The sequence below is a fragment of the Desmodus rotundus genome, chromosome 1, assembly GCF_022682495.2.
Source record: "Desmodus rotundus isolate HL8 chromosome 1, HLdesRot8A.1, whole genome shotgun sequence".
Lineage (NCBI taxonomy): Eukaryota > Metazoa > Chordata > Mammalia > Chiroptera > Phyllostomidae > Desmodus > Desmodus rotundus.
Window position 1 is genome coordinate 202144751 of NC_071387.1, and position 26303 is coordinate 202171053.

The 26303-nt window shown below is 50.0% G+C and overlaps 1 protein-coding gene and 1 long non-coding RNA gene across 7 annotated transcripts in view; one reads left to right on the forward strand and one right to left on the reverse strand.

Annotated features, from left to right (window-relative positions):
- Nucleotides 1-26303, forward strand: part of EGFLAM (EGF like, fibronectin type III and laminin G domains) — a 140432-nt gene that overhangs the window by 89364 nt on the left and 24765 nt on the right. For 4 of the 6 annotated variants that reach the window (XM_045186328.3, XM_045186329.3, XM_024578400.4 and 1 more), the window contains 10 exons: nucleotides 2775-2890; nucleotides 3453-3771; nucleotides 4422-4522; nucleotides 5631-5731; nucleotides 7750-7894; nucleotides 11105-11294; nucleotides 19906-20031; nucleotides 21034-21277; nucleotides 24396-24507; nucleotides 25320-25436. In XM_045186328.3, the coding sequence (XP_045042263.2) occupies nucleotides 2775-2890; nucleotides 3453-3771; nucleotides 4422-4522; nucleotides 5631-5731; nucleotides 7750-7894; nucleotides 11105-11294; nucleotides 19906-20031; nucleotides 21034-21277; nucleotides 24396-24507; nucleotides 25320-25436 (1571 nt within the window). Of the gene's footprint in view, nucleotides 1-2774; nucleotides 2891-3452; nucleotides 3772-4421; nucleotides 4523-5585; nucleotides 5732-7749; nucleotides 7895-11104; nucleotides 11295-19905; nucleotides 20032-21033; nucleotides 21278-24395; nucleotides 24508-25319; nucleotides 25437-26303 lie in introns of all 6 variants that reach the window. The other 2 variants (XM_071219814.1, XM_071219815.1) reach the window with 1 other exon arrangement.
- LOC123478494 (uncharacterized) lies at nucleotides 15811-18715 on the reverse strand. Its single transcript, XR_006653703.2, has 4 exons — nucleotides 18641-18715; nucleotides 17109-17192; nucleotides 16476-16570; nucleotides 15811-16362 (listed from the first exon to the last, which is right to left on the reverse strand). It is a non-coding gene; the product is annotated as an uncharacterized lncRNA (long non-coding RNA).

Here is a 26303-nt window from a genome sequence, read left to right on the forward strand (position 1 = left end):
TCAACCTTGCAGGGTCACTGTGAAGTTTAGAAATGTTTTGTGTTAAACACGCAACAGCACCTGTTCATGGGGGAAAGGTACTGGGCTTCAATGAGTAATGGTGGTGGAAGACAGGAGGAAAGGAGGAGGTGGTATCCCTGAGATCCTGGAATTCTTGACCAAGGAGCTTGGGATTTATCCTGTAGGCAGTGGCGGGGGTGGTGGTGGGGGGGAATCTTTGAAAGTTTTTTTCAGGTAGGGTATCATAAGATGAAATGAAAAATCTCAACGTAGATGAGAATAGAACAAGAATGATGAAAATGTGTGTAGGGCAGGAAAAGACACCCTGGGTAAAGAGAGAGACCAACCTACTGAAGATAAAACCCAGCTTTCTTCATGTATGTGCAATACAATTCTTTGTGAAGACATCAGGCCCCCAGCTGTGCTGGGTGAATGCAGGTGGCTTAAGAGAACTTGCATCCAGGTATAAGTCTGGCATCCACAGGCTTGGATGTCAGCTGACGTGGGCTTTTAAAAGTAAAACTGTGGGGAGTTGGTGTGGAGGCGGTGTGTTATTCTACCTCCACCAAGATGCACCCCGCTGCCTGAGAACAGCTCCTTCCTGCTGCACCCCCTCCCCCGAGTCTCCCTCTTCCTGGTCCAGGAGCGATTTCTGCTCAGCAGCCATCTGCTGAGAACACTGCCCACAGTCCCTTTCTGTCCTTTCCCTCACCCTTGTTTGCAGGCTGCTTGCTGTTTTGCTTAGAAGAGGGTGAGTTTGCTTTTGTGAGAAAGGTATTGAGCTTATCTTATTCTGAAAGGGGAATGTCTTTAAGTTCAGTTTATGTTTTCAATGTTTCCCTCCTTACCTTCCTTTCTCAGTCATGCACACATTTCATGTCTAATAACTAGTGAGCACCAAAACCCTGTAAAGTCAGTTCTGCTGCCCGTCATTGCTGCCCTGGAGACCGGTGCCTTGTGTGTCTGTTTAGAGCAGGCAGCTGCTTCCCTGCTTGCTCACACCTGCTGGGAGGAAGGGGGAACAGTGGAGAGTGGGGCTCTGGAAGACTCCCACATCCCAGGGCATGCCTCCTGTGTCTAGCCCAGTCAGGACCGCTGCAGGTCAGTAGGTTTTATGGTTGACAATGGAAGGAAAATGTGACCCTGACCATCCCTGAAGGACAATGCTCTGTGTTGTCTCCTAAGAGTTCTCAGCTGGCCTTCCAGTGCTGACAAACCCCGTTGTCCTGCTAAAGTGAGTGGAAATGGTGGGGCCCCAAATACCACATCGGACCCCCTTTCCCTGGGTGTGGGAGTGTTTGCTTCAGTCAAATGCCTCTTTTTTATTTTATTTTAAAGAACTTTAAAGAAAAAAAATAACATAAAAATATTAGGTTGACCAAAAAGTCCATTACTTTTTTCCGTAAAATAAAAGACATATTTTTCTTTTTACCAATAACTTTATTGATTTGGAGATTTTTAGTGTGTTGGCTATCTCCTACTGTTGGCTTTTAGTGGGTAGAGGCCAGGGGTGCTGCTAAACACCTTCCAGTGCATAAGACAGCCCCACAGCAAAGAATGATTTGACCAAAATGCAAAATGTCAATAGCACCAGAAACTTTGCAAACCACTTTTGACACATTCAATTAGTCACAGCACCTTCTCCATACACTGCACAAATCTTCTTTTTGTATTTCAGTTATGATTTTGCCTTTCTTGAAATAATAAAGCATACTATGCAGAAAATGTTGCTTATTTTCTTCCATCTTCAGTATTAAAATGGCTACACAAAAATTCACCAATTTTAATGTTTTTTGAAATGCATGCTGATATGACTGCTGTCACCATACAATCTAACAAAATTGTTGTGAAGAAGTTAGAGACAACTAAGCACTACTAGAGCCATCACGTGGAAAAACGCGTAATGAACTTTTTGACCAGCCCATTAACATGACCCCTCACACGTACCCAGCACCTACCTTAAGTAGTAGGATGTTACAGAGACTCTTGAAGGCCCTGTGGCACCTCACGCACATCCTTCTTCTATCCTCCCACGGGTATTTTTGTCACTAACTGATTTTTCATAATCACTTAAACTACATACATATGTATCCTTAAATAATATATTAAGTTTTGCTTGCTGTTGCCTTTTTTTAATAAATGGCATCAAACTGGATGTGCTTATTAGCAACTTGCATTTGGGCATGAAACGATACAAGGTTAGGGGCATATTGACACATTACTAAATGCTCATTCGTTCATTTCCCTGATGCTAGCATTCCACTCCATAAATACACTCTACTCCCTTTATCTGTTCTCTGTTGGTAGGTATTTGGGGTGTTACTTGCTATTCTAAACAGCAAATTTGAGATCTTTCACTGTTACAAATTCTAATGCTATGAACATGTTCTGCACAACTCCTGGTACATCTTTTCTAGATTTTGTAATTTGGGGTAAGATTGCTGAGTCCGAAGGTATGAATATTTTCTACTTTATAAATATATCCAAGTGTATGTATGAGTCCCCATTGACCCCATCCTTGGTGATATTTTTTGTTGCTGACATTTTTTGCTAATCTTGTCGGTATAAAAGCGCAGCCCTTCCTGGGTTTAATTGATTACGCATGAGATGAACCATTTTTCATATTTTGCGGTCACTGGTGCTTCCTCTTCTGTGTTGAATTCTTCGTGCGGCCATCCAGCCCAGTCCACTGGGCGCAGTGTCTGTCACTGGGCCAGGAGAGACGACGGGCCGAAGGGTGTGCTCATAGCCATTTGCTTCTCTTCCCTGCAAAGGCGCCGAGGAGGCAGGAAGTGGCCACTCTGGACCCCATTACATAACCAGCTCAGGCGCCAGTGAAGATGATGATGGCTTTGACGATGACTTAGACTTGGATATTTTCTTCGAGGAGGTAACAGAAATCTCTGCTCTTAAAATCCAGGGTGTTTTTGTTTTCTTGCTGAACAAGGCAATTTGGCCAACAGACTGTGAGCATTTTACTTAAAACTGACTTAAATCGGCTCATTTGCTTTTAACACATTTATTTCCTCTGACTATTAGGCTCTGGCCGATCATAAATTAGTGGTAACCAAGTACCAACCATGCTGATGTTCTGTGGTCAGCCCTGCCTGCTCGCTTCACTGTCTGGGAAAACATGTTGCCATTTCCCACCAAGCACAGTTTTACAAAGTCAGGTATTATAAGGAAATGAGCAATTCCTTGACAATTCCATCTTTGTGATACTGTAGTAATCAATCAAATAATATCAGCTTTACTACTGAGTAACACAAACCAAGGTACTCAAATCCTTGAGCCTCAAGGCCTTTTGCATAAACCAGGGTCATACGCCTGCCCCATCCTCACCCTGGGGTTGTGGGACGCATGGAAAGCGACCATGTGTTCAAGCAGCAGGCATCCACCGTAAGAGGGCAGTCTAATACTGGTGCTCTGTGTTTCTCTTTTTCCGGCTTTAGGTTAAACCACTTCCTGCTATCAAAGGGGGGAATGAGAAACTATTGGTGGAATCCAAGATCACACCAAGATCGGACCCAAAGACCACTTCTAGGCTTGTGCCCCCTACCCCGGCGTCTCTCCCCACGACGACGGTGACTCCCCAGCCCACTCCAGTGAAGAGAGAGGACTTGAACGGCGCGCCCATGATGCCGAGGCTCTTTGACATGTCTTGTGATGAAACTCTCTGCCCTATTGACAGCTTCTGTGCCAACGACTACACCTGGGGGCGCTCACGATGCCACTGCAACCTGGGCAAAGGTGGTGAGAGCTGCTCGGAAGGTAGGTCCTTGGTGCAGGGAAGCCCATGGTGGTGGGTGGGCCTCACTGGAAGCCAGAAGGGCACTTCTGCTGCCCACCAATGGCTCTTTCTAGCCCTTTCTCTAAGATAAGCCCCTTTGCCCATGTGTGAGTCATTAGATGAGCTATGCAGGGCAACTATGACGCTGCTCCCATTGTTTCTCATTAGAGAGCAGCACTGTTTCTGTGCCAAGCGTACGTGCTTTTGGTGCAATTAAGAAATCATCCCGATGGCACCCCGGGAGGTGGGCTTTACTGTAATCACATCTCTACTGAAAGAAATGCAGCCGAGATGGGTGCACGGAAGTTGAGAAAGGCAGCGATGGAGCCCACTGAGATCACACAGAGGCACGGCCTGAAAGCGGGGGTCAGTGATCCCACAGCCGTCCATTTCTCTGTCAGGTAGCAAGTGACAATGTCCAAAGGTCCAGGTTCTCCCTGAGAACATCAGGAGCTCAACGTCCCCAAGAATGAGAATTACAGGGGTGAAAAGTAGGGAAAAGAAGATAGTAAACTAGGCTTCACATATCAGAGGTTTTCACTTAACGACCTCCAAGCAACGGTGGATGTTGGTTTTTGCATTTGAAGGAGAGAGGAAACAGCCTGTTTTGCGTTGTCTTTTTCTCTTTCAGATATCGCTATACAGTACCCTCAGTTCTTTGGCTACTCTTACGTAACCTTTGAACCTTTGAAGAACTCCCATCGGGCATTTCACATTGCTCTCGAATTTCGGGTAAGAAGGGTTAGTTGTTTGATGAGTGCCCACTGGATATCCTATCACAATAGGGAGAGGGGAGAGGAAGCAGGGAGGTAAATATGACACAGAGCCTGTCCTGAAACCCGGTTTGCAGGTAGCAAGGACCAGGGGGCCCATTCACACATTCAAGGGTGCCAGTGAGGTGCAGGTGGGCTCTGCATGTTGTTGGACAGCGGCAGTGGCTGGCCTGAAGCTTCCCAGAAAGGGTGTGTGGGTCCCAGCCACGTTGCTCATAAAAGTGACTCCTCCCTGGCCAGGATGTCAGAAGGCACAATGCATTCTCATTCCAAAACCTCTGTTAAAGGAGCCCAGACATTGGCCATCATTGCAGTGGCCATCACTGAACAAATAAGAACTAAAACGCACGGCCCTGGCACAGAGCAAGGCCCAGGTAGTGCTCTCTGCTCTAATCCCGCTGCAGCTCAGAGCTCAGCTACTGACTCCAGCTTACTTACAGTGCTCTTTTGGGTACCTGAGACAACGTGAAAATGTCTGGAGATCTGGAATCAAGTTCCCTTTGAGGTCATGGTCACAACCTTGGTTGTCCACAAGACGATCTGTCGCAGCCTAGAATAGCCGACACGGGCAAAAACCAAACCAGGCTGTGGGACGGCTGTTGTTACCACCCTGCTCTCCTGACAGAAGGAAAGAAGCAAGTTTGCATGCTTCTCAGAGGGAGGGAAGTAAAGAAAAAAATAAAGGAAAATTGTAGGATGCTCTCTGGTGAGAATAGAACTGATGAGCGAGAGAACAGCCTTCTGTCACCCTGGTCGTGGTGCCCTGGTTTTCCTGAGGTCTGCTGGTGGACCCACAGCACCAGGGAAAGAGCAGGTTGAATACGAGGTACCTTCCTCTGTCACCTCCCTACAGTCCCTCACACAGTTTGCACCACTCACTGCCAGTGGTGTGTTGGAAGTGAGCTGGGAGCGGGTACCTGGGGATTCAGTGGAGTCCATGTGCTTGTCCCTCTGTGAATAGGGCCACAGAAGGGAACGCTCAAGTTTCATACTCAGGAGTGTTTCCTGGTGTTGCTTTACAGACCAGGACATGCTCATCATTCCTGTGGCTTCTGTCTGTCCCACAGGCCGAGGCGGAGGATGGCTTGCTGCTCTACTGTGGGGAGAACGAACACGAGAGGGGCGACTTCATGTCCCTGGCCATCATCCGACGCTCCCTGCAGTTCAGGTGACTCCTGACAAAAGCCTGCAGATTTCTTCGTACCATCCTATGTTAAATTTACCATATTTTGCTGTGTATAATGCGCACCCACATTTTGTGTGCATTATACATGGGATTATTATAACTATTATTATACCCATGTATGATGCACATCCTCATTTTCCCTAAAAAATTTTGGCAAAATAGTATGCATTATACATGGCAAAATATGGTGCATTTTTATAGTGTGACTAGAATAAGTGCAGCACGGGTTCCTGTAGATGAAGAACCGTGTGTGTAAGGTGCATGGGCCAGTTTACCAAACACTGGAGTTTCAGGGTTGCAAGGGGACCTTTGCCGCGTTTGGAGCCTGGTGACCAGGTTCATTCACTCACCCCTTCACTGGGAAGTGTTTCTGGAGTGCCCACAGTGCCCCGGGCGCGGCTGTAGGCCCTGGGAGTGCAGTCGTGAGCCGCAGGGGTAAAGTCCCTTCCCCCCTAGAGCTCTGTGGGTGTGGAGGGACAAAGGCTGGGATCTTCTCTTTGTCCCCTGGAGTCAATATGACTGATAGCCATGGAGAGCAGAGAGCAACCACAGCCTCTGAGGGTTCCCTCGTCTTCCCTCAGACCTGCCGTGGGCTGTTTGGCTCATGTCCTCTGCCGTGGTCATTGCTCTCCCAAAGTGCCTTGGAACCCACCTTCGGTTTGGGCACAGTTTTCTGTGGGCAGAGTTCAGTGGAGCGGTGAGTGCTTTAAGCGCTTTTGTGAAGGTGTGCATGGCACCTATTTGAGAACAAGCAGTGAGGATCGGCCTCGTCCTTCTCCAGAGCCCACTGGTTAGGTCTCCGAGCCTGCATTTCCTCCTCGAGGGCCCCTAGAGGGCTGTCATGAGGCTTAAGTGGGGTAATGTGTACAGTGCTCGGGGCAGTGCCTGACCCGTAGCAGGCTCTCAGCATCAGCCATTATTGTCTTTTGATGATTTCAGCACGCAAAAGTATATTTGGTTATATTGGAGAAGGCTTTTGAGCATCCCACTTGGGGTAGGAAATGGCCCCCCTTCCTGGGCTCGTGGGAGTTTGATGTCAGCCACCAGGACCAGAGCAGCGGTTCGGACCTGCTGGGGCTCTAATGCAGGAGAATCCAGGGGACTCTGGCGGCACCAGCAGTTACAGCTGGTAGTGAGCAGCCCCCAGCTCTGCTGCTCCTGCTGAGTGATGCCTGTATCTTCCCGCAGGGCCTCTCCACCCCTGTCCACTCCACTGAGGATCGAGAGACAGAGAGAGGCCATGAGAGTGGGCTGAAGTTAGTACAAGTCCCGATAAGGACGAGGCCAGCTGTGTTTCCTTTTCCACTGGCAGCCTCAGGACCCACTGGGAAGTGACGTGGTGGCTTTTTGGAAGTTGACCAGAAAGGATCGAAATCCTAGATGTCAGGCGTAGTGACCAGTGGGCACTCCAGGCCATAGGGAGGTGGAGAAAAAAAAAGAAGAATGCGACCATCTCAAAATGCTCCCCCTTCACCCACACCTCACCCCTGGGCTGGAGCCTCCAGGGGGACCTGCCCTGCCTGTGGGCACAGCTGAACCCAGATGGCTGTGCGGCCCACTGGAGCACTTGGCTTTTTTACATTTCATTAGTGTCACTGAGCCTGCCATTTGGAAGCTGGGGGAAGTCCCCCGAGAAATCCCTGGAAGCAGAATGACTCAGGTTCCAATTCGCTGCACCTTGGATCTGCTTCACATCCCGTAACCTCTGAAAGTGCTGCAGGGAAACAAGGAAGTGCCCAGCCACCTGTCGTCTTCTAGGCTGCGGAGAAAATTGGGTTAAAGAAGCCCCACTTTGAATGGTTTTATGGGCGGATGCAAGATAACTAGACTGACGTCATCCCAGAGAACAGGCTTCTAGTTCTTCTATGCGTCCATGTAACCTGCCCTTGATACCTGTGACCCTGGAGGAAGCTGACACCCTGATAGTGACGTCCATGGGGTCTGAAAACCTACTGAGCTTGTTGATCAAAGAACCTTTCTTTCCTTTTCCTCCTCCATAGGTTTAATTGTGGGACTGGGGTTGCCATCATCGAAAGCGAGACCAAAATCAAACTGGGCGGCTGGCACACAGTGACGCTCTACAGAGATGGGCTGAACGGGCTGCTGCAGCTGAACAACAACACGCCAGTGACAGGCCAGTCCCAGGTGCGTGTGTGCCTGCCTCTCTGCCCACCCACCTAAGCACCCACTGTAAGCACCCTGAGAGCTGGGGCAGACCTGGCGGGACCCAAGCTCCGGATGGGCCATTTCTCATGGTGAACCCGTGCAGCTGAGCTCTGGTGTGCTCCTGCTGGATCTTGCCACTCTAGGCGGGTTTGGGGGGCATGCCTCTGTCCCAGAGGGAGAACTGAGTTTGCAGACATCATTGCAGCGAGTGCACAGGGCTAGAGGAAGAAGCCGCACTGGTGCCAGACTCCAAGCTGGCTTTTAAGACAAGGATGTTGCAATCCTGTGGCTTTAGAAGGTAGTTCCGAGAGGTTCACTTGGTTCAGAAGGCAGGAATAACCCACTCATCTGTCCTTTTGGGGGATCATGGTTATAGGAAGTGGTAAAACAATTTAACCGTTGGGTTGCTCAGCAAATCACCTAGGTATTCATATATTTGTCATGCTTGGGGCAATTTTAGGATTGTGTTTGGAATAGCAGTTTGGGTTAGCAACCTGCCAAGGAACTGAGCCTGTAATTATAATCAGTCAGCTGTCTGTATTCTCTGAGGAAAAATGTAGCAAAAAAGCCTTTGTATTTGTGGGTAGCTTCCCCCCTGCCTGGACTCTTTGCTGTAAGATGTGCTATACCAAGGGCCATGCCTTGCTGTTTCCCGTTAATTTGGACCCCAAAGGTTCCAACGGAATAAGAATCCAAATATAATAAGTGTGAATCCAGTGAGATCACTTATTTATAAGGAAGGAAAAGACAGTAAAAGAACTAGAGTCTCATCAGTGCCAGAACAATAGGGACAATGTGATTAAAATTCAGTTTGATAGGAATAAAGAAGCTTCAAACCTGGGTCCAGAATACTAACATGAAAACAGGATGAAGAACCTCTGATAGAAGCAACACCTGTGAAAATGTCTTAAGGTTTAAAGCAAAGAAGTTCAATTCAGGTTAATAAACAGAGCCATGTGGTAACAACAAGCTAAAGAAATTATAGGTTGCATTAAGAGAAGCATGCCATCTAGAAAAAGGGAGGGGGTAATCCTATTTTATTCTGGTGACTGTGTGAATAGCTTCCAGAGCTCTAATGACAACTCTGATCCTCTAAGAGGATTATACTCAGGTCTGTGATCACAGTCTGAGAGGGATATGGACAAATGGGAGCTTGTCCAAAGAGCAGCCAAGGAAGCAGGAAGACGATTTGAAATCCCTGGAAAGATGGATTGAAGGAGCGCTGCTTAGACTGGAGAAGAGAAGATGAAGGTGTGGGTGGCGGCTTCTCATCAGTCAAAGGGAGAGTGTTGGGGAGGAAGGACTTCCTCTGTGGGTCCCAAGGCTGAAGCTGAATGAGCTGCAGCAGGCTGTGTCAGGGATGGCTCCCTGACCTTGGGGGCCTTTGGAAAGTGATTTGCCAAAACCTTTTGGGAGTGATGTTCAAGGAATCCAGCATTAAATGGGAGCTTCAGTGAACTGAGTTTTCATATTTTTTCTAATTCTGTGAGTCTATGATTTTAATGAATATAAAAATTAATTGTAAGAAGCATATAATTTTATGGATACTCAGGGCAATGTTTGTCTCTCTACTCCCAGGACTTGCTAAGCAAGTTATGTGAGCAGCGCCTCAGAGGTGGAATGTTTTAATCAACTGTTTGGGGAGAAAATGACTCTGACTGAAGGTGGAGCTCCCCAGAAGCAGACCTGATTACGTGAGGAGTCTTGTGCAGATGAGGCATAGGGAGGTGCCATCGCAGGAGCCCTGTAAGGGAGGGGAGCAGTGGACAGAGCAGGAATAAAGTCAGTGTGCTGAGGTCCTGGGCAGAGTTCTTCAGGGTCTGGCCTCTGCCTCAGCCCACTGGGGAGCTTGAGTATGCGTTACACCTCCAAGTGATTCCAACCCAAAGCAAGTGCACTGGGTTTTCATACTTCTGCACTCGTTAAAAACTGGGAAGGGCTGTGCTGGGGGAATGCAAACTCGGGTGGGTCCAGTTCTCTGCATAAGCAGGCAAAGCAGGCTCCGGGGATCTGAAGGCACCCCTCATCAGAGGAAGGTGCAGGCCAGGCTTGAAGGCTATGGCCTGGGATGTCGTGCAGGAAGCCTCAGAGGGACCAGTCGCCCCACCATGCACAGGATGCTCCAGAAATGGAGGAAAGGATTCAACGGTTGGGCCCTGCTCTGGTCCGGGGTCAGGAAACAGGGCCAGTGAATTCTGAGGATGTCGGTGAAGCACGCCAACAGGGCACTCCAATAGTGCAGCCAACGCAGGGTGCCAGCGGCTGGCAGACAGTCCTTCAAATTCACTGTAAGCACTTTACACCTGCCAGCTCATAGCCACTGTGCCATCTACACAGCAGTCTCACCTGTTCATTAGCCAAGGTAGAGCGATGACTAGATGCTCTCCTTTTCGGTAACAGAAGTGTAAAGGGTAAAGATTACATTTCAATGGCTTGACTTCTGGACATTTTATAAGTCTGGCAGCCTGCCTTTTCCCATCATCCTTCTTTATAGCCATTAACCCAAACGGATGTGATATTTCCGTAATCAAAAAACAGATGACTGCGGGTGGCTTAATTTTATCCCGCCTACTGCTCAGCTCTGTGTTTTATAACCTCAGGACCTGCAGTCCAGGTTGTGGTTTGCTCTCTGACTGGAAACGTCTCTACCTAACTATAATAGCACTTAAAAAAAAAGTTGTGTCCATAAGCACATTTCAAAATATTTTGCAATAAAATACGTTTGGTAATCTTCCCCCCAACCCAAATATTTCTTGCAGGATGTAGTGTGAAGGTGACAAGGACGGAGAGCGGGTAAATGTTAGCTCACATATACACTAAATTAGTATTATCACCTTTTGAAACACAGCGTAGCTGTGCGACCCATCCAAGGTACACAGTAAATTGATGTCAGGACTGGAAAAAGAAAGTTTGTTTTGGATGCCCAATGTGGTCCACTGCCTGTCGGGCTGCTCTCGGCCCTGCCCTGCCCTCCCTGCCCTCCCAGGCTTTCCAAAATCATCCTTTCTGCAAACAGCCCTCTGAGAAGCTCCCTGAGTTTCCTATGGTAACCGTGGGTTGAACGTTGCTGTAGGCGATGTCTTAAAGATAAGCACAGAGGGCCATAAACTACATCCTAATCATGTCAGTCAGTGGCATTTTTGACTTTTGATTCTGTTTCGTGAATGACCATTTCCATCTTTCTTAAAGGGCCACTACAGTAAAATCACCTTCCGGACGCCTCTGTATCTTGGTGGGGCTCCCAGTACTTACTGGTTGGTCAGAGCCACCGGAACCAACCGTGGCTTTCAGGGCTGTGTGCAGTCGCTCATGGTGAACGGTGAGAGAATGGACATGAGGCCCTGGCCCGTGGGGAAGGCGCTCAGTGGGGCCGACGTGGGTAAGTGGTTGCCTGGCAGGCTGGGGTGCTCTTGGTTTCCATGTGGGCCTGGGAGGGGGGCAGCTCATGTGAAGCCACCCTCCACAGCTAGTTCCGCAGAACTGAGGGAAGGAGGGGGGGCCAGGGGTGATGTTGGTGCTCTGCAGACCCTGCGTCTGAACCCCAAGACATGTAGGCAACACTCTGCACAAGCCCTGGGCTGCACGCCGCTGCTGCCTTGGCCCTCCTCACGGAGGGTGGCGTGGTCTCGTGGATGGCGCAGCATGCAGGGGCGGCCTCCCCGTGGAGCAGCCAGCACAGCGAGGTGAGGAGAGGGCTCCCGTGCTCTCTGGTGCTGAGGGCAATGGTCAGATGCCGACTCCTGACCACCATGCCTGGCACTTTCTCTGGGGCTCGTTCGCTCACTCCTCACACTTAAGTCTAGGAGGTAAAAGTTATTATTACACCTGCTTTATGCATGAAGAAACTGGGACTTGTAGAAGTTACTAATTTATCCAAAATAGTGGGCTAGGATTGTGTTTTTCTTTTTCTCCTATTTTCATTTGTTTTAAATTAGGGTGTCATTTTTTGAGAAGTTTAAGGTTCACGTCATAATTGAGAGAAGGGGCACAGGGTTCTCACACCCCCCCATCCCACCCATGTCCAACCTTCCCCACTATCAACCCCCCACCACAGTGCTACATTCGTTACAGCTGATGAACCTGAAGTGACACACCGTCATCACACGAAGTCCATCGTTTACATTAGCGTTCCCTCATGGAGTTGGACATTCTGTGGTGTAACAGTATATATTCAATATTATGGTATCATATAGGGTATTTTTACTGCCCTAAAAATCCTCTGTGCTCTGCCTGTTCATCTCTCTCCTCCCCACCACTCAAACCCCCCACTACCACTGATCTTTTTGTATTCTCTACAGTGTTGCCTCTCTCAGAATGCCGTGTGATTGGAATCATACAGTACGTAGCCTTCCCAGACTGGCTTCTTTCAGTTACTCATGCTTGACAGCTCACTTCTTTCTAGTGCTGAATAACATCCCATCATTTGAATAGACCACAGTTTATCCATTCACCTACTGAAGGTGAACATCTTAGTTGCCCCCAAGTTTTGGAAATTATGAATAAAGCTGCTATAAACATCTGCTTTTTGGGTGGGCATAGTTTCGGACTCCTTTGGATAAGTACCACAGACAGCGATTGCCCGATCACGGTAGAGTGTGTTTAGTTTTGTAAGAAGCAGCCCGACTGTCTTCGGGAGCGGCTGCCCCATTTGGTGGGCCCACCGGGAATGAGTGACAGTCCCCTCTGTCCCACATCCTCGCCAGCACTTGGTGGCGTCAGAGCTGCAGATGTCGGCCTTTCTAATAGAGGTGTGGGGTGTCTTGTTGTAAGTTGCATTTTCCTGACAATGTATGATGCGGAGCATCTTTTCGTATGTTTATATCCATCTGTTTATCTTCTTCGTTGAGGTGTCTGTTAAGGTCTTTAGTCCATTTTTCAACTGGGTTTTTTAGTCGTTTGGTTTTACGAGTTCTTTGTATATGCTGGAAAATAGTCCTTTATGAGATGTCTCTTTTGCAAATATTCTCTCCCAGCCTGTGGCTTGTCTTCTCATTCTCTTGACACTGTTTTTGCAGATTAGAAATGTTCAATTTTAATGAAGTCCAGCTTATCAATTAGTTATTTCATGGGTTGTGCCATTGGTGTTGTATCTAAAAAGTCACCTGCATACCCAAGGTCATCTAGGTTTGTGCCTAGTTTTATCTTCTAGGAGTTTATAGTTTTACGTTTTACATTTAAGTCTGTGATCCATTTTGAGTTAATTTCTGTGAAGGGTATAAGATCTGTATCTGTTTTGTTTTGTTTTTGTTTTTTTTTTTGCATGTGGCTGTCCAGTTCCAGCATTATTTGTTGAAAAGATTAGGATTGCTTTTAAACCAATAAGCACATTTATTCTATCACTGAAGGCAGTAGATAGGTAATTCTGAGGTTGCTTAATTAAGTGACTGTTTTCATCTTCTAGGGCTGCCTTAGCAAAATACCACCAACTGGGTGGTTTAAACAACAAAAAAATTTATTTTTGTCCAGTCCTGGAGGCTGGAAGGCCAAGGTCAAGGTGCTGGAGGTTTGATTCTCCTGGGCCTGCAGGTGGCACCTTCTCACCGCGTCCGCCCATGGCCGAGGGTCTGTGCTCCCGTTCCTGCTGTCTCGTCCTCTTTCTATAAGGACACACGCGGATTGCATTCGGGCCCACCCGTATGACATCATTTAACCTTAATTCCCCCCAAAGGCCCCACCTCCAAATCCAGGCACACTGGGTGTCAGAGCTCCAACCTCTGGGTTCTGAGGAGACAGTTCAGTCCAGAACAGTGACTCCGTGGCGTCGGAACTCTGGGCTGGTGTCTCTGTGACTCCCTTGCTTTGACTCATCTTCCCACAATGTTGCCACATTGCTGGGCACCACATCTCACATGACATTGTCCTTGGCAAGAAATGGCAAGTCTCTTTCTTGGGTCCCTCTTCTCTCCACCTGCAAGGTGTTGCCTGGGGAGAGTGCCCAGTGAACGCCGTGTCCCACTGCCCAGATTCCACTGGTAACGTGCTGGCACCACTCCTCCCGTCCCCGGGCACAGTTTGCTCTTTTGTTTTGTAGCCAATGTCAGCTGAGTGCTTACTAGGTGTAGCCACCATTCTAAAGTGCGCCGATCTTTCCAAGATGCCTTTGCACGAGGTGCTGTGATTAGCCGTAGCTAATGAGAGCTGGTGGCACAGATAGTCAGGTCACTTGCCCAGGGTCACTCAGCTGGTAGGTGGTAGGCCCGAGTGTGGCCTCGGCCATTCCGGCTCCAGTGCCCACCCTCTTACCCACATACAACACACAGAGGGGTCCCAGACAGGCTTCCAGTTGCTTCCCTCCACCTTGCTCCCTCCTGGAGGTCACACCATTGTCAAAACTACAAAAGATGAAGTTTACTTCAAAGGAAAGAATTGCTATTGATAGGTCATTTTTACATCCTTTGTCATTCCCTATGGTATTTTCCCCCAGCTGATCACTGAAACTGGACAATAGCAGTAATCACCAAAACAATGAGGAAGCTCCCGCTGGGACGGTGTCTTCCAAACCCCTCTTCTTGGTTATCTGGGATGACTCAGAACATGAGAAGCAACCCTGGGTGGTGTGGCTCAGTTGGTGTCATCCTGTACATTGAAAGATCGTGGGTTTGATTCCCAGTCAGGGCACATGCCTGGGTTGCAGGTTTGGCCCCCCGGTCAGGGTGTATGAGGCAACCAGTCGATGTTTCTCTCTCACATTGACGTTTCTCTCCCTCTCTCTCTGCCTCCCTTGCCTGCTCTCGAAAATCAATAAGCATGTCCTCGGTGAGGATAAAAAAGAGAATGTGAGAAGCAGCAGGTGCATCGGAAGGCTCCTGCACTGTTTCAGAGCCTGGACTCTGAGGCAGATGGCCTGGGTTTGGCCAGTCAGTTAACCTCTCTGGGACTCAATTTCCCCATCTATGAACAGTAGCTACCTCATAAGATGATTCTGTCCGGGTGAATTGTGCTGCGTGCATATGAAGTACTAGAATAATGCCTTGCACATAGGAACATATTTAAGTATTGCCTGTTACTGATATTCTCACTCCACCCATCAAGCAGGGGGTAACATTTCCTCTCCCTTCGTGACCTGACAGGGGCCTTCAGCCTGCGTGGTAACCTCTGGCAGGCAGTTCAGAAGTTGCCAAGTTAAGCAAGGACCCATTTCTGACAGCGTTTTAAATTCTCACACGGTGTGATTCTAGCCTCCCCGCTGAGTGGATGCCCTAGGCAGGCTCACCTGGCTGGCTCTGGGCTCCTACTGCATTATTCAATTTCTCTCTCTGAACCCAAACGGCAGGCATCGGTCACATTGCCTGCTTTCCCTTCTTCCTGTTGTCCCCACTGGGGCATAGGAATGGGGCCAAATATCTTTCTTCCACCTCCGTACTTGCTTTACTTTGACTTTGTCTTGAAGTTCAAGTTGTTGTAAGTTCAATGCAGTTCTCCCATGGGGAAGACCCGGCTCATGCAGAGAGCAGTGAGCTTCTGGTGGAGACGCCATACAGGCTTCTGGCAGAGGTGACGGCAGCTGCGGGGCCGTGGTCTTCCATCTGATACCTCCAATTTGACAGTGTCACCGTCAACCACAGCTTTTCCTCCATCCCACCTCCCTGCCCTCACAAACTAGCTTCCACCCCTCACAGGGGCTTTCCACTGTCCACCCCCACCCCCGCTTCGTCTCCTCCCTGAGACTGTCCCCCGCTAGTGGACTCTCTCTGAACTCACATTCTATGAGTCGGCGATCCTAACAAAATTTTGCATTCTCTGGCCACGCCTTTTCTTTTATTATTTCCACCCAAATTCTCAAACCTAAACTGCTAGCACTCATTTTTTTCCAGACCTGTCTGGGCACGCCATGCCCTCCAGAGCGGTGCCACAGAGCTGACTTCCCAAGTTGTATGGGACTCTGAGGTCTGCAATGGCTCCGTGTCTCACTGTGGTGTACCATTCTTACTCATTTCTGTTTGTTATTGTGGGTTTATTTGTGCACCTGCTCAGTGCCAGGCATGAGGCTGAGTGCTGGGGATACAGGAAAGAACAAGACGGAGGGTCCCAGTGCAGCCCTGCTGTGGCGGCCATGAGGACGGAACTAATGAATCAAACAGCCGTCCAGTAAATGTGAATCTGGGGTAAGGCCTGCAAAGGAGAAAGGACGGTGTGACAAGGAGGAGGTGGCATGGCCTGCAGGTCAGGGAGTGCCCTTCTGGGGATGCAACGGGACCTCCATGTCTGAAGCAAGAGTGGGAGTTCGAAAGCAATGAAGCGAGGGAGGTGCGTTCCAGGCGGAGGCAAGGGCTTGTCCCAGGGAGGGTGTGGGGGAGAGGCGGGTACCACAGTCTTGCTTGTGTCTCCAACTGCAGACAGCTTATGAGAAGGGGTAGTCAGGGGTCCCAGCGGAGGTTGTTGCAGTAGTCTGGACCGGAGCTAATGGTGGTGTGCCCAGGGTGGTAGTGCCGGCAGGTTCGACAGCTCTTTAGGGAAAGAAACAGACAAACCTCCGTTATTGGGCTGGATTGGGGGTGAGGGGCAGGGAGGCAGCTCATTGCCCATGTTGCCTTAATGCAGCCCCCCCATGATGTCCTACCTTCTCTCCCCTCCTCGGGAGCCTGGTGCCTCCTCTGACCCTCACTCCATTATCTTGCCCAGACCTCCACGGCAGCTGGTCCATAGTAGGTGTCACTGCCAATGAAGTTATTTATACATTGATGGTGAGCTCCTGCCAACTCTCTGTATGCAGATCTTGTACCTCCTTCCTCCTACTCTCAGATTTGAAAGGTTTTCTTCCAACTAAAACTAGCCTATTCAACTACACTCCACACCCAAACTACCCTAAGTGCCTGGGACCTTCTGCCGGGACTCTCTTCTCGATGACCAGGGCTCTTAGCCTTTATGTGCCACGGACCCCTTTGGCAGTCGGGAGAGGACTCTGGGCCTCTTCTCAGAATGGTGCTTTTGAAATGCAGAGCATAATATACGTGATAGGCAACAATTATACTGAATTAAAGCTATACAATATTTTAAATTTTTGATATTAATAATTATGTATGGGCTTCTCTATAAAATATTAAAGAACAAGATTACTTCATGGTGGTGGCATTAATGACATGATTTCAAGATAGTCAGCAGCACAAATGATATTTTGAGATCTCTGCAACAAATGAATATGATGTGACAGTAACTCAGGTCGTTGGTTCCAAGTTGCAAGAACTGCTAATACCTCAGGTCGTTGATTCCAAGTCGCAAGAACTGTAGCAGGGGGTTTTTGTCTACATCTGTCACTGAAGGAAGATCTCAGCTGCAGCTGGAAGGGAGGGAAAACAGAGACGACTGGTTTCCCCTCTGAGCTCATGGTCCCCTGCTCCCACTGTATCATACTAGCTCAGGTCCGCTGCAGCTTAAAGCAGCACCACGCCCACACCGCCCGCTCCCCTTCTGGTTTGGGAACCCTGGGAACCACTCTCCCTTCTTTCAAAACCTGACTCCTGTGGTACATTTACACAATGGAATACTATGCAGCAGAGAGAAAGAAGGAGCTCCTACCCTTCGCGACAGCATGGATGGAACTGGAGAGCATTATGCTAAGTGAAATAAGCCAGGCAGTGAAAGACAAATACCATACGATCTCACCTTTAACAGGAACCTCATCAACAAAACAAACAAACAAGCAAAATATAACCAAAGACACTGAAATTGAGAACAGGCTGACAGTGATGAGGGGAGAGGGGAGGGAATTTCAGGGCTAAAGGGTGAAGGGTTTGCAGGAACAATTACAAAGGACACATGGACAATAATGGGTGGAGGGGTCGAAACAGGGGAGGGAGGTGGGGAGGGCTGGGGTGTTGGGCTGGGGTGGGAGGAAAAGGCAGAAAACTGTACTTGAACAACAATAACAACAACAACAAAAAGGAATTAACCTAAAAACAAAAAACCCCTGACTCCCCCAACCCTCCAAGGCCCCTTCTGGCCTGCCCTGGGGGCTTCTGCCTCCCACCACCCAGCAAAGCTGCTCCCTGAGCTCTGTGAACCTGCCCTGCCTGGGTCCCCAGGGCTCGTGTTGCCTGTCACCCTCTGTGGTTGCCTTGGAGTTCTGTGGACCCTCTCATCCTGTCCTTTTTCTCGTTCTTCGAGTCAGGGTCACCCCCACTTCGTTGCTCCCCTCCCTCCCTCACTAAGAGCAGATCCCCTCAGTCAGCTGAGGTGTCAGCTGAGCAAAAGTGCACTCTCCTCTGCTCCCCATCCCCCTCTTTCAAGCCTTTTCTCTCACCAGGCTCCTTTCATCTGCAAACTAGAACCCCTGAGGTCACTCTGATTCTGGGAGGAGCTGGCTGTTTCTTCCCTCCCCTTTCTCTCCATTTGCTCTGCCATCAGCCACCCAGCCCTCTTTCCCTCCTGGGGGATTTCTTTCCTCCCTCCTGCCCCTTGGCTCACATTCGCCTTGCTTGCTTGCCACTGCCAGAGTATTGGGGCTGCGACACTGCTTTCACCCTCAACACCTCTGGCTGGCTTCTCCCCGCCCCCACCCCACCCCACCTCTTAAAAATAGCTACAGGGCAAATGTGTAAAAAAACATTTTCCATGTGTATCTAAGATAACCCAAGGGCCCCACTTCTTCCTGTGGGACCAGCCCTTCTCTGAGAAAGACTCTCAGCCCACAGAAATTAGAGTTTGGGCAGTTTGGTTCTCAAGGTCAAAGTCAGCCTGTTTGGCACCTGTGGATGCTGCGGCTGAACACAGACCAGTGGTCACTACCTGAATGTCCAGTGGCCCCCAGCGGGAATTCCCAGAGGCTGGTGTGCCCTGCTAGAGTGACAAGCCATCTGGAAGGGCTTTCACTACGTTCCGTGATCAGCCCCTGATGTCCGTCTGCTCTCCTGGGTGCACAGTAACCCCAGCCCTTCCCCCGCCGCCCATCGAGGCTTTATGACAGGAAAAGGCCGGATCAGTCCCGCTAACACGAAGGATAAGAGCCTCATCCTGCTGAGATGACTCAATCAGGCCAAGGAGGGCACGTCCTCTCGCAGGGGTGGCCACCAGCTCACGCAGGTGCAGCATCGGACCCTGGGAGACCTCCAGGCACAGAGCTGGACCCTCATGGCTCCATCAGGATGTACCCCTTTCCCTCCATCCCCCCACAAAAGTGTTTTGTGGTCACCTATGTAGTCTGGTCCATCTGTCTTATTTTTTATATGCAAGGAGAAAAGGAAGACCGAAGAAGCAGAAGAAAAGCAGCCAGGAAAAGTCCATTTGTTTTCACATCATCTGGTGATCTGCACTTGAAAATGACCAAGGCCACCCTCCAGGGGCCTCCCTGATATGTGTGTGTTTGGTTAATAGAACTTACCAACCCATCTGATGTCGGACTTTTTAGCACTCTCTGCTTGCGGCTACCCTCCTCTCCCTCATGAAGTGGGATATTGGAGGTAGAAACAGGGATCCTGCGGCTACCTGCTGAGGTCTTATGGAGCCCTCCCTCCCACCCACCTCCCTGCTCCAGGCCCAGGAGTGCCTGACAGCCAGTTGATAAGCTTAGACCAGCTGCTTAACCCTTCCAGTGCTTGTCTTGGTTGCCTTGATTTTCCACCACCATGGGGCAGCGCTTTAGGGCATTGGGGTCACACAAGTTAGAGCACTTTTTACCGCATACCCTGTTGACACTGGAGGCATTGAAACACACTCTTACAGGCACCCCAGAGAGACGAATTAAAGCAGAAATGACTCAGGCATCCCCGTCAGTGGTCATAAAATTGTCCCCAAATCCGTCGTGTGATTCATTGTGTCCACCATGTCTTAAAGAGTTTCAGTGGCTCTCCAGAAGGAACAAGCCAGAATCAAATTGAAAGGAAGAGCCGGTTCTACTTACCCTGCAGGCCGGTTTGCAGTTGTACCCAGGTGCGAGTCTGCAGGGGTGGGGACTGAAGTGTACTTATTCGGAGCCACGAGAGGTCGGCACGGCCAGCCCCGTGGTCGGGGACTGGCTCGTGACGGGTCTCTGTGTCATCTCCCTTCCGTCTCAGGTGAGTGCAGCAGCGGAATCTGCGACGAGACCTCGTGCATCAACGGCGGCACCTGCGCGGCAGTCAAGGCTGATGCCTACATTTGCCTCTGTCCCCTTGGATTTAAAGGTCGACACTGTGAAGAGGGTGAGGAAGACGCAAGGGGTTGGCAATTTCCCTCTGTGTGTTAACGCAAAGCCCCGCGCATGCTTACAGATTAACATTGCTTTCTTGGGGCTTGGGAGAATCTTTTCTTTTTAAACTAGGTTTGTGTGTCCTCGGGTGTAAGTGTCAAACCACACCTTGCTGGCCAGGCTTTGGTGGGCCCCTCTCGGCCGTAACTTGAAGAGCCGGTAATTGTGTGGCCCGTGTCAGGCTGCGCGAAAGCGTTGACGGGTCCAGAAAAAGGCTGGGGAGCCATGCGGGCACATTAACAATGTGATGGGCAGGGGTGGTGTCCTTTCCCTTTCTTTGTGCTGTTCTGCTGAATTTCCCCACCGCTGAATACTGCACACATTGACCACACACATGTAATCTCTCACCTACACACGTGCACACACACATGCAAACATGCGCACACGCACACACATAGAATCATGGGAACTTTTAGAAAACCATGCAGAGTTGAATGTGTTTTAACTTCTCCACCAGTGATTCAGATTTGGACCTAAGACGCCTCCTGTAGAAAATTTTTTACTGTAGAATGTAAAGTCTCACGGCGCGTAGAGGAGCTGTCCCGTGCCATCTCATGTTGTCATAGCCTGACGGGACAAAGGTAGAGCCCCGCTCACGTCACACATACTGCAGGTCAGTGCAGGTGCTGGTGCCAGGGTGGCCTCTGCTCCACGCACTCGTTCAGGGACACAGGCCCCTGCCTTCCAGGGGCTCCGCTGGGGCTTCAGAGGCCCCCACTGATCCCTGCATCCGCCAGCAGGCGAAGGAGACGAGAACACAGGAGATGGGGGGAGTCCTAGGGGCCAGACCTGGGGTGCCATCTAGCCCTCCCTGCCACATGCCCCTGGCCATAACTCAGACCCCCACAGCGCTGCAGGGCAGCTGAGAGACGTAGTTGAGCTCCGTGCCCAGGAAGAAACGGCCATGGCTCGTTCTGCCCCGGCGGGGTTCCTAACGCCATGCTTGTTTCTCCAGCTTTCACCTTGACGGTCCCTCAGTTCAAAGAGTCCCTGCGCTCCTACGCTGCCACGCCCTGGCCCCTGGAGCCCCGCTATTACCTTTCCTTCATGGAGTTTGAGATCACCTTCCGGCCGGACTCGGGCGACGGCGTCCTCCTGTACAGCTATGACACAGGCAGCAAAGACTTCCTGTCCCTCAACATGGCAGGTGGCCACGTGGAGTTCCGCTTTGACTGTGGCTCTGGGACCGCTGTTCTCAGGTAAGGCCTACAACCTTTAGCCCAGGCTTCCCTTCCCCCTCAAAAAAAAAGCCAAACAGCAGCCACTTTGGGAAAAGGTGACTTTGTCATTCAACGGCTTGTGATCTGCCTGTCTTCCCCACAGTCCCTTTTCTGAAACCTGTCCCGATTCACACCAATGACACGCTTCCTCTGGTCATGCTGTCCTGGGGCCAAGGTTTCCTTCTCCAACTAACTGCCCAATAGACAGTGATCCTCTTCCTCAGGCCAAGGAACACGGGTTTGCTTCCGACTGGGTGAACTGCCTTCCTTTCCCCATGGGGTCACCAGGCCATCTGCAGAAGTTGGATGAGTCGTAATTAATCAGCACCCTGCCCGCAGCGTCACTTGGTGGGCGCTCGGCAAATAAATGATGAGCAGTAAAAAACTATTAACAGAAATGTAATGAACAGCAACGTGCTCGGTGAACTCCCTTGAAATTGTAACTTCCCTCCTGCGCCATTTAGACGGTGACTGGTCCCTCAGCAAGTCTCTGGCGGGCTGTTCTCTGACCATGAATCATCAGCCATGGCAAAGACCCATCTCGCACCAGTGTGCTCCAGGACGCTGTGGGATGAGGGCTTTCAACCAGAGCTCGGCAGTAAATCCGTGCCTCAGGCACTTGCTGGTGTCTGCGGAATTGGTTCTGAGTCGTCAAAACCTCCCTTCCCTTCCCTGCCTTGTGGTGGTCATTTACTCTGCAGAGCAGATTGACTGTTCCCGTGCAGGGTGTCAGTGCCTCTGTGAGCCCCTCGGAGCCTGGGATTGGGAGGTTTTTATATGTTTTTCTTATTTGTGTGTGTCTTGCTCTTTTTAATTGCGTGCCTCCCATGGTAGTTTTTACCTTCAAGCCAGAGGCCTGCTAGTCTAATGCCGACATGCTTCTCTTCCTGTGTTCGTCTGATTCTTCTGTTTTGAAACTCACTGGGATGCTCTGTTTCAGTGGTGCCCTACAGCAGGAAATCAGGCAGTTTGTTGTTGTTTTGAAGGCAGTCACGGGTCATATTCAAGCTCCATTCGCATTGCTGGACTGTCGTTTTGGGAAAGAACATGGGGCTGAGATGTTACCACCGAGTGTTGCCCTTAATGGCCGGTCATTTTTCATGGCTGATGGGAAATGCTCCCCGCATTGGAGTTTTCATAACTCTTCAGAAGGACAGTTTGTTTCTGTCCTCATGGCCGAATCTCTACACATCAATGCCACCTCCCACCTCGGGGAGCGGACAAACATTTTGTACCTCTGGTTCTGCAAAAGCATCCTGAGTGGGTATTTCACTGATTCAGTGTACATATGATTATGCAAATCAGTCTAAGCAATTCACTAAGACTGTTGGTCAAGTTGAGAATGGAAGACAACTTGCATATCGCTTTGTACGTTGAAACGGCTTCGTCCTGGATAAGGAATGACCAGAAAGAGCCAGGCAGGGTCAGCCCACGAGCCCTCCCAACGGACAGATCGCTCCCTGCACCTCGCGTGGCGGCCACAGCAGTGGGGTTCACAGGCACACAGGACCTCAGAAGTCCAGCTTTTCTCTCTTCCTAATTCTCTGCCTACTGCTGACAAGAGTAGCTTTTACTTCTTTTTAAAAAAATAAGTTATTGTTTTCCTGCCTGTCAGGAAAGGCGCCTGGAAACAGAGTTCTTGCGTGTTAGGTGTGAAGAAAACGAGACGAAGACTCAGAGTTCACAAGGAGCAAGGACCGACCACCTATGCCCTTGTCCCATCCCCCCTCCAGGGTCACCTGACAGCTGTGGTCACTGTTGATGTCCCAGACGCCCCTGGGGAAGACATTTATGTTATTAACCATTTTGAAGACTTCCTGCTCACTTGAGAAAATCCCGTGAAAGCCTGAATGGCAGGAGGTTGTAGAATGGGCCAAAGCCTTTTAACTTTGGGAAAAGAGTGTGGTGGTCAAATTGATTATGAACTTGATTCAAAAATCAAGACAATTGTAATGAGCTGGTGGCGGCCGTGATCAATGAAGCTGGGCCAGGGAAGTGGCACATCGATGGGCAACCCCCTCTGCAGGGCGGAGCGTGACTGAGGTGCTGCTGCTTGTTATGGACGCGGGGCTGCATGAGAAGTGACCCTGGTGTGTTTATCGCATATTGATTCAGCCAAGGTGATTAAATCCTGATTGCTAGGACAAATCACAAAAGCATTTGCCAGAGCAAAAAAAAAATCAAGTAAGAAGGTGAAGACCTTGAAATAATGGTGCACATTGGTATTCCCGATGGTTTTCCAGGCCCACAAAATAATGAGGCTCAGCGAGGCCAGGAGCCCCATCATTAGAAACGCAAATGAAAGAACTGCGCTCTTTTTGCACACCTCACTGTAAAAAGGAATGTGTAAAACTTACCGATATCGGTTAAACTCGTGCTTCCACCTTGAATTAAACACTGAATTTTTAAAATACTTTGAATCCTTTTCACAATATCAGACAGCATGGACCCTGTCCTTGCCCTAATACTTTACTATGAAAAATTTCTAACATAGAAAAGTTTAAAGACTAGTCCAGTAAACATCCTTATACTTACCTCCTATCGTCTACAGTTAAGGCTTTGCTGTATTTGCTTTTATCCCTATCTAGCCTTCCACCCATCCAGCTATCATTCCTTCCTTCCTTCGATCCTCACTCCCTCCCTCCTGCCCTCCCTCCTTTCCTTCCTTCCTAATTCCTTCCTTCCTTCCTTCTATCCATCCACCCATCTTACTTTTCTATGCATTTCAACAAATGCTGCACACAGCAGTACACCAAAGAATCCCTGTTTTACACTGTGGTCCATATAATTTTGTCTTCTTCAAAGCTTGTGTGAAACAACAATCACATTTTACCCTCCCGTTACCCCTCATCTAGAAAACAAAGCTCATCCTACCCACATTTCAGGCCTGTTGCAAGGAATACGTGCACCATCCCTACCATGAAGGGTCTGATAGAAGGAGCTAGCATGGCTGTGTGTGCTAAGCAGGAATGGTCGTTGTCTTTTGCTGGACGGAGTGCGGTGCCTGAGGCTGGCATTGGTGTCGTCAGAGTTCAATTGATGAGTATTACCCGTGACCAGGGATGCTCACCCACACTCAGTGTCCTTCCTTTGACAGGAGTGCAGAACCCCTCGCCCTCGGCCACTGGCACGAGCTGCGTGTGTCCCGCACGGCGAGGAACGGCCTCTTACAGGTGGATAAGCAGAAGGTGGTGGAGGGCATGGCAGCGGTAAGGACTCAGCTGTGCCCCTGCTGGAGGGTGTGGGGATGGGGCTGGTGTCTGCTTTCTGCCCTGGAGACAAGAGCAGCAACACGGTAGTTAAGTGCATAGACGCCAGAGCAAGATGGCCTGGGCTGCCCCCCGTGCTCCCCTCCGGGCTAGGGACTTAGCTATTCTATTCCTCAGCCGTGAGTGTGGAGAATAGCCGCAGAGGCCTTGGGGGGTGGTTCCACTCAGTGTCAGGGTGGGCTGGACGGTGCCACAGGCAGCCCCAACATCAGCAGCTATAATAGGGTTCATTCTCACTCATGCTGCATGCCCACCAACGGCCAGCTGCAGCCTTAACGTGAGACCCAGGCGGAAGGAGTGGGGGTCAGGAAGAAGGCGTGGCGGACCGCTCCCCGGCCCTGAAAGCTTCTGCCCAGAAGTGGTTTGTTTCTCTTCTGCTCATGTTTTGCTGAGAAATGCCAGTGACACAGCCTCCCCTGAGATTGACAGGTTGGAGGTCACCTTCCTGCACGGAGAGGATACTGCTGACGAGCAGTTCCACCGCCCTTGTTGTGACACATGGCGAGGTCGCTGTTGTGACTCCCATTTTATGGGTGGTGAACCTGAGCTTCAGAGAGGTTAGGAAATCTACAAATGCTCAGAGGTGGCCAGCAGCAAAGCAGAGCAATGTGCAAGGCAAGCCACCCCGAAGACAGAGTGCCATGACAGGTCTTGCTGGGGCCAGGTGACAAGGACCCAAAGGCACATGTAGTCATCTTAGCCATCTTTGCCTAAAGTTTTATGTACTGTGTTTTGTTTTTATCTGTTGGCAGGGTGGTTTCACACAAATCAATTGCAACACTGATATTTTCATTGGCGGAGTCCCCAATTACGATGAGGTGAAGGACAAGTCGGGCATCCGCCAGCCATTCAGTGGGAGCATCCAGAAGGTACAGGCTTCGCTTTCTCACGCTTGTTGTTTGACCTTGACTGCAGACAGTGGAACTGAGAACGGTGGTCAGTGCTCAGTCCGCAGTACCCCAAGAAATTTTGATGAAGTTTGAACGTTTTTAAGATTTCATTTTTGAATGCTCACAGCATAGCTTTCCAGTCCCATTTCTAGAAACATCTGCTGCTAGGTCTCTGCCCAGCAGACGTAGCATGAACCGTGACTCCATGAAGATGAGTTTTTATAGCAGATCCAGAAAAATGCCCCGGGACTGCCGAGTGAGACAGCTGGCATGGGGTCGCTTCAGAAACTTGTTCGAAAGGGAAGGAGGTGCACGGAGTCCAGCAGCAACCCTGTGCTTCTCCATAGGGGTGCTCTGCGGCTTGCTGAGGGCGAGAACTGACTCTCATCTCCCCCTCTCCCCACCCCACCCCACCCTACCCTGCCCCACCCCCACAGTTAGCAGTTGCTCATCCATCATGGTACCAAGCTCTTAAGAGCAGAGGTTAAAGGGTCCTTCCATAGAAGGTCCAGGAAAAAACCGCTCCCCTAGTAAAGACCCAGCGCATCAGCCCCACCCCTGTTCACCTCTTCCTTCTCTGGGGGTGGCCAAGGTCCCTCCAGTTACGAGGACAATGAGTTCTGTCTGCAGCAGACATGCAGGCTGACTCAACCCCCGAGTTCCAGGACCACCAAACCCGGGAGTAAAAGGGTTCGGAGAAAAGGGTGGCGGACGTGAGCATTGTCCAGTTTCCCTTTCGCTGCAGGGTGGGCGTGGGCCGCCGACCCTTTCAAAGCCGAGGCAGAGGGGGGCCGGGGAAGGAGGGCCCTGTGCTGATGGGCTCACTGGGGCTGTGTGTCCCGGCGT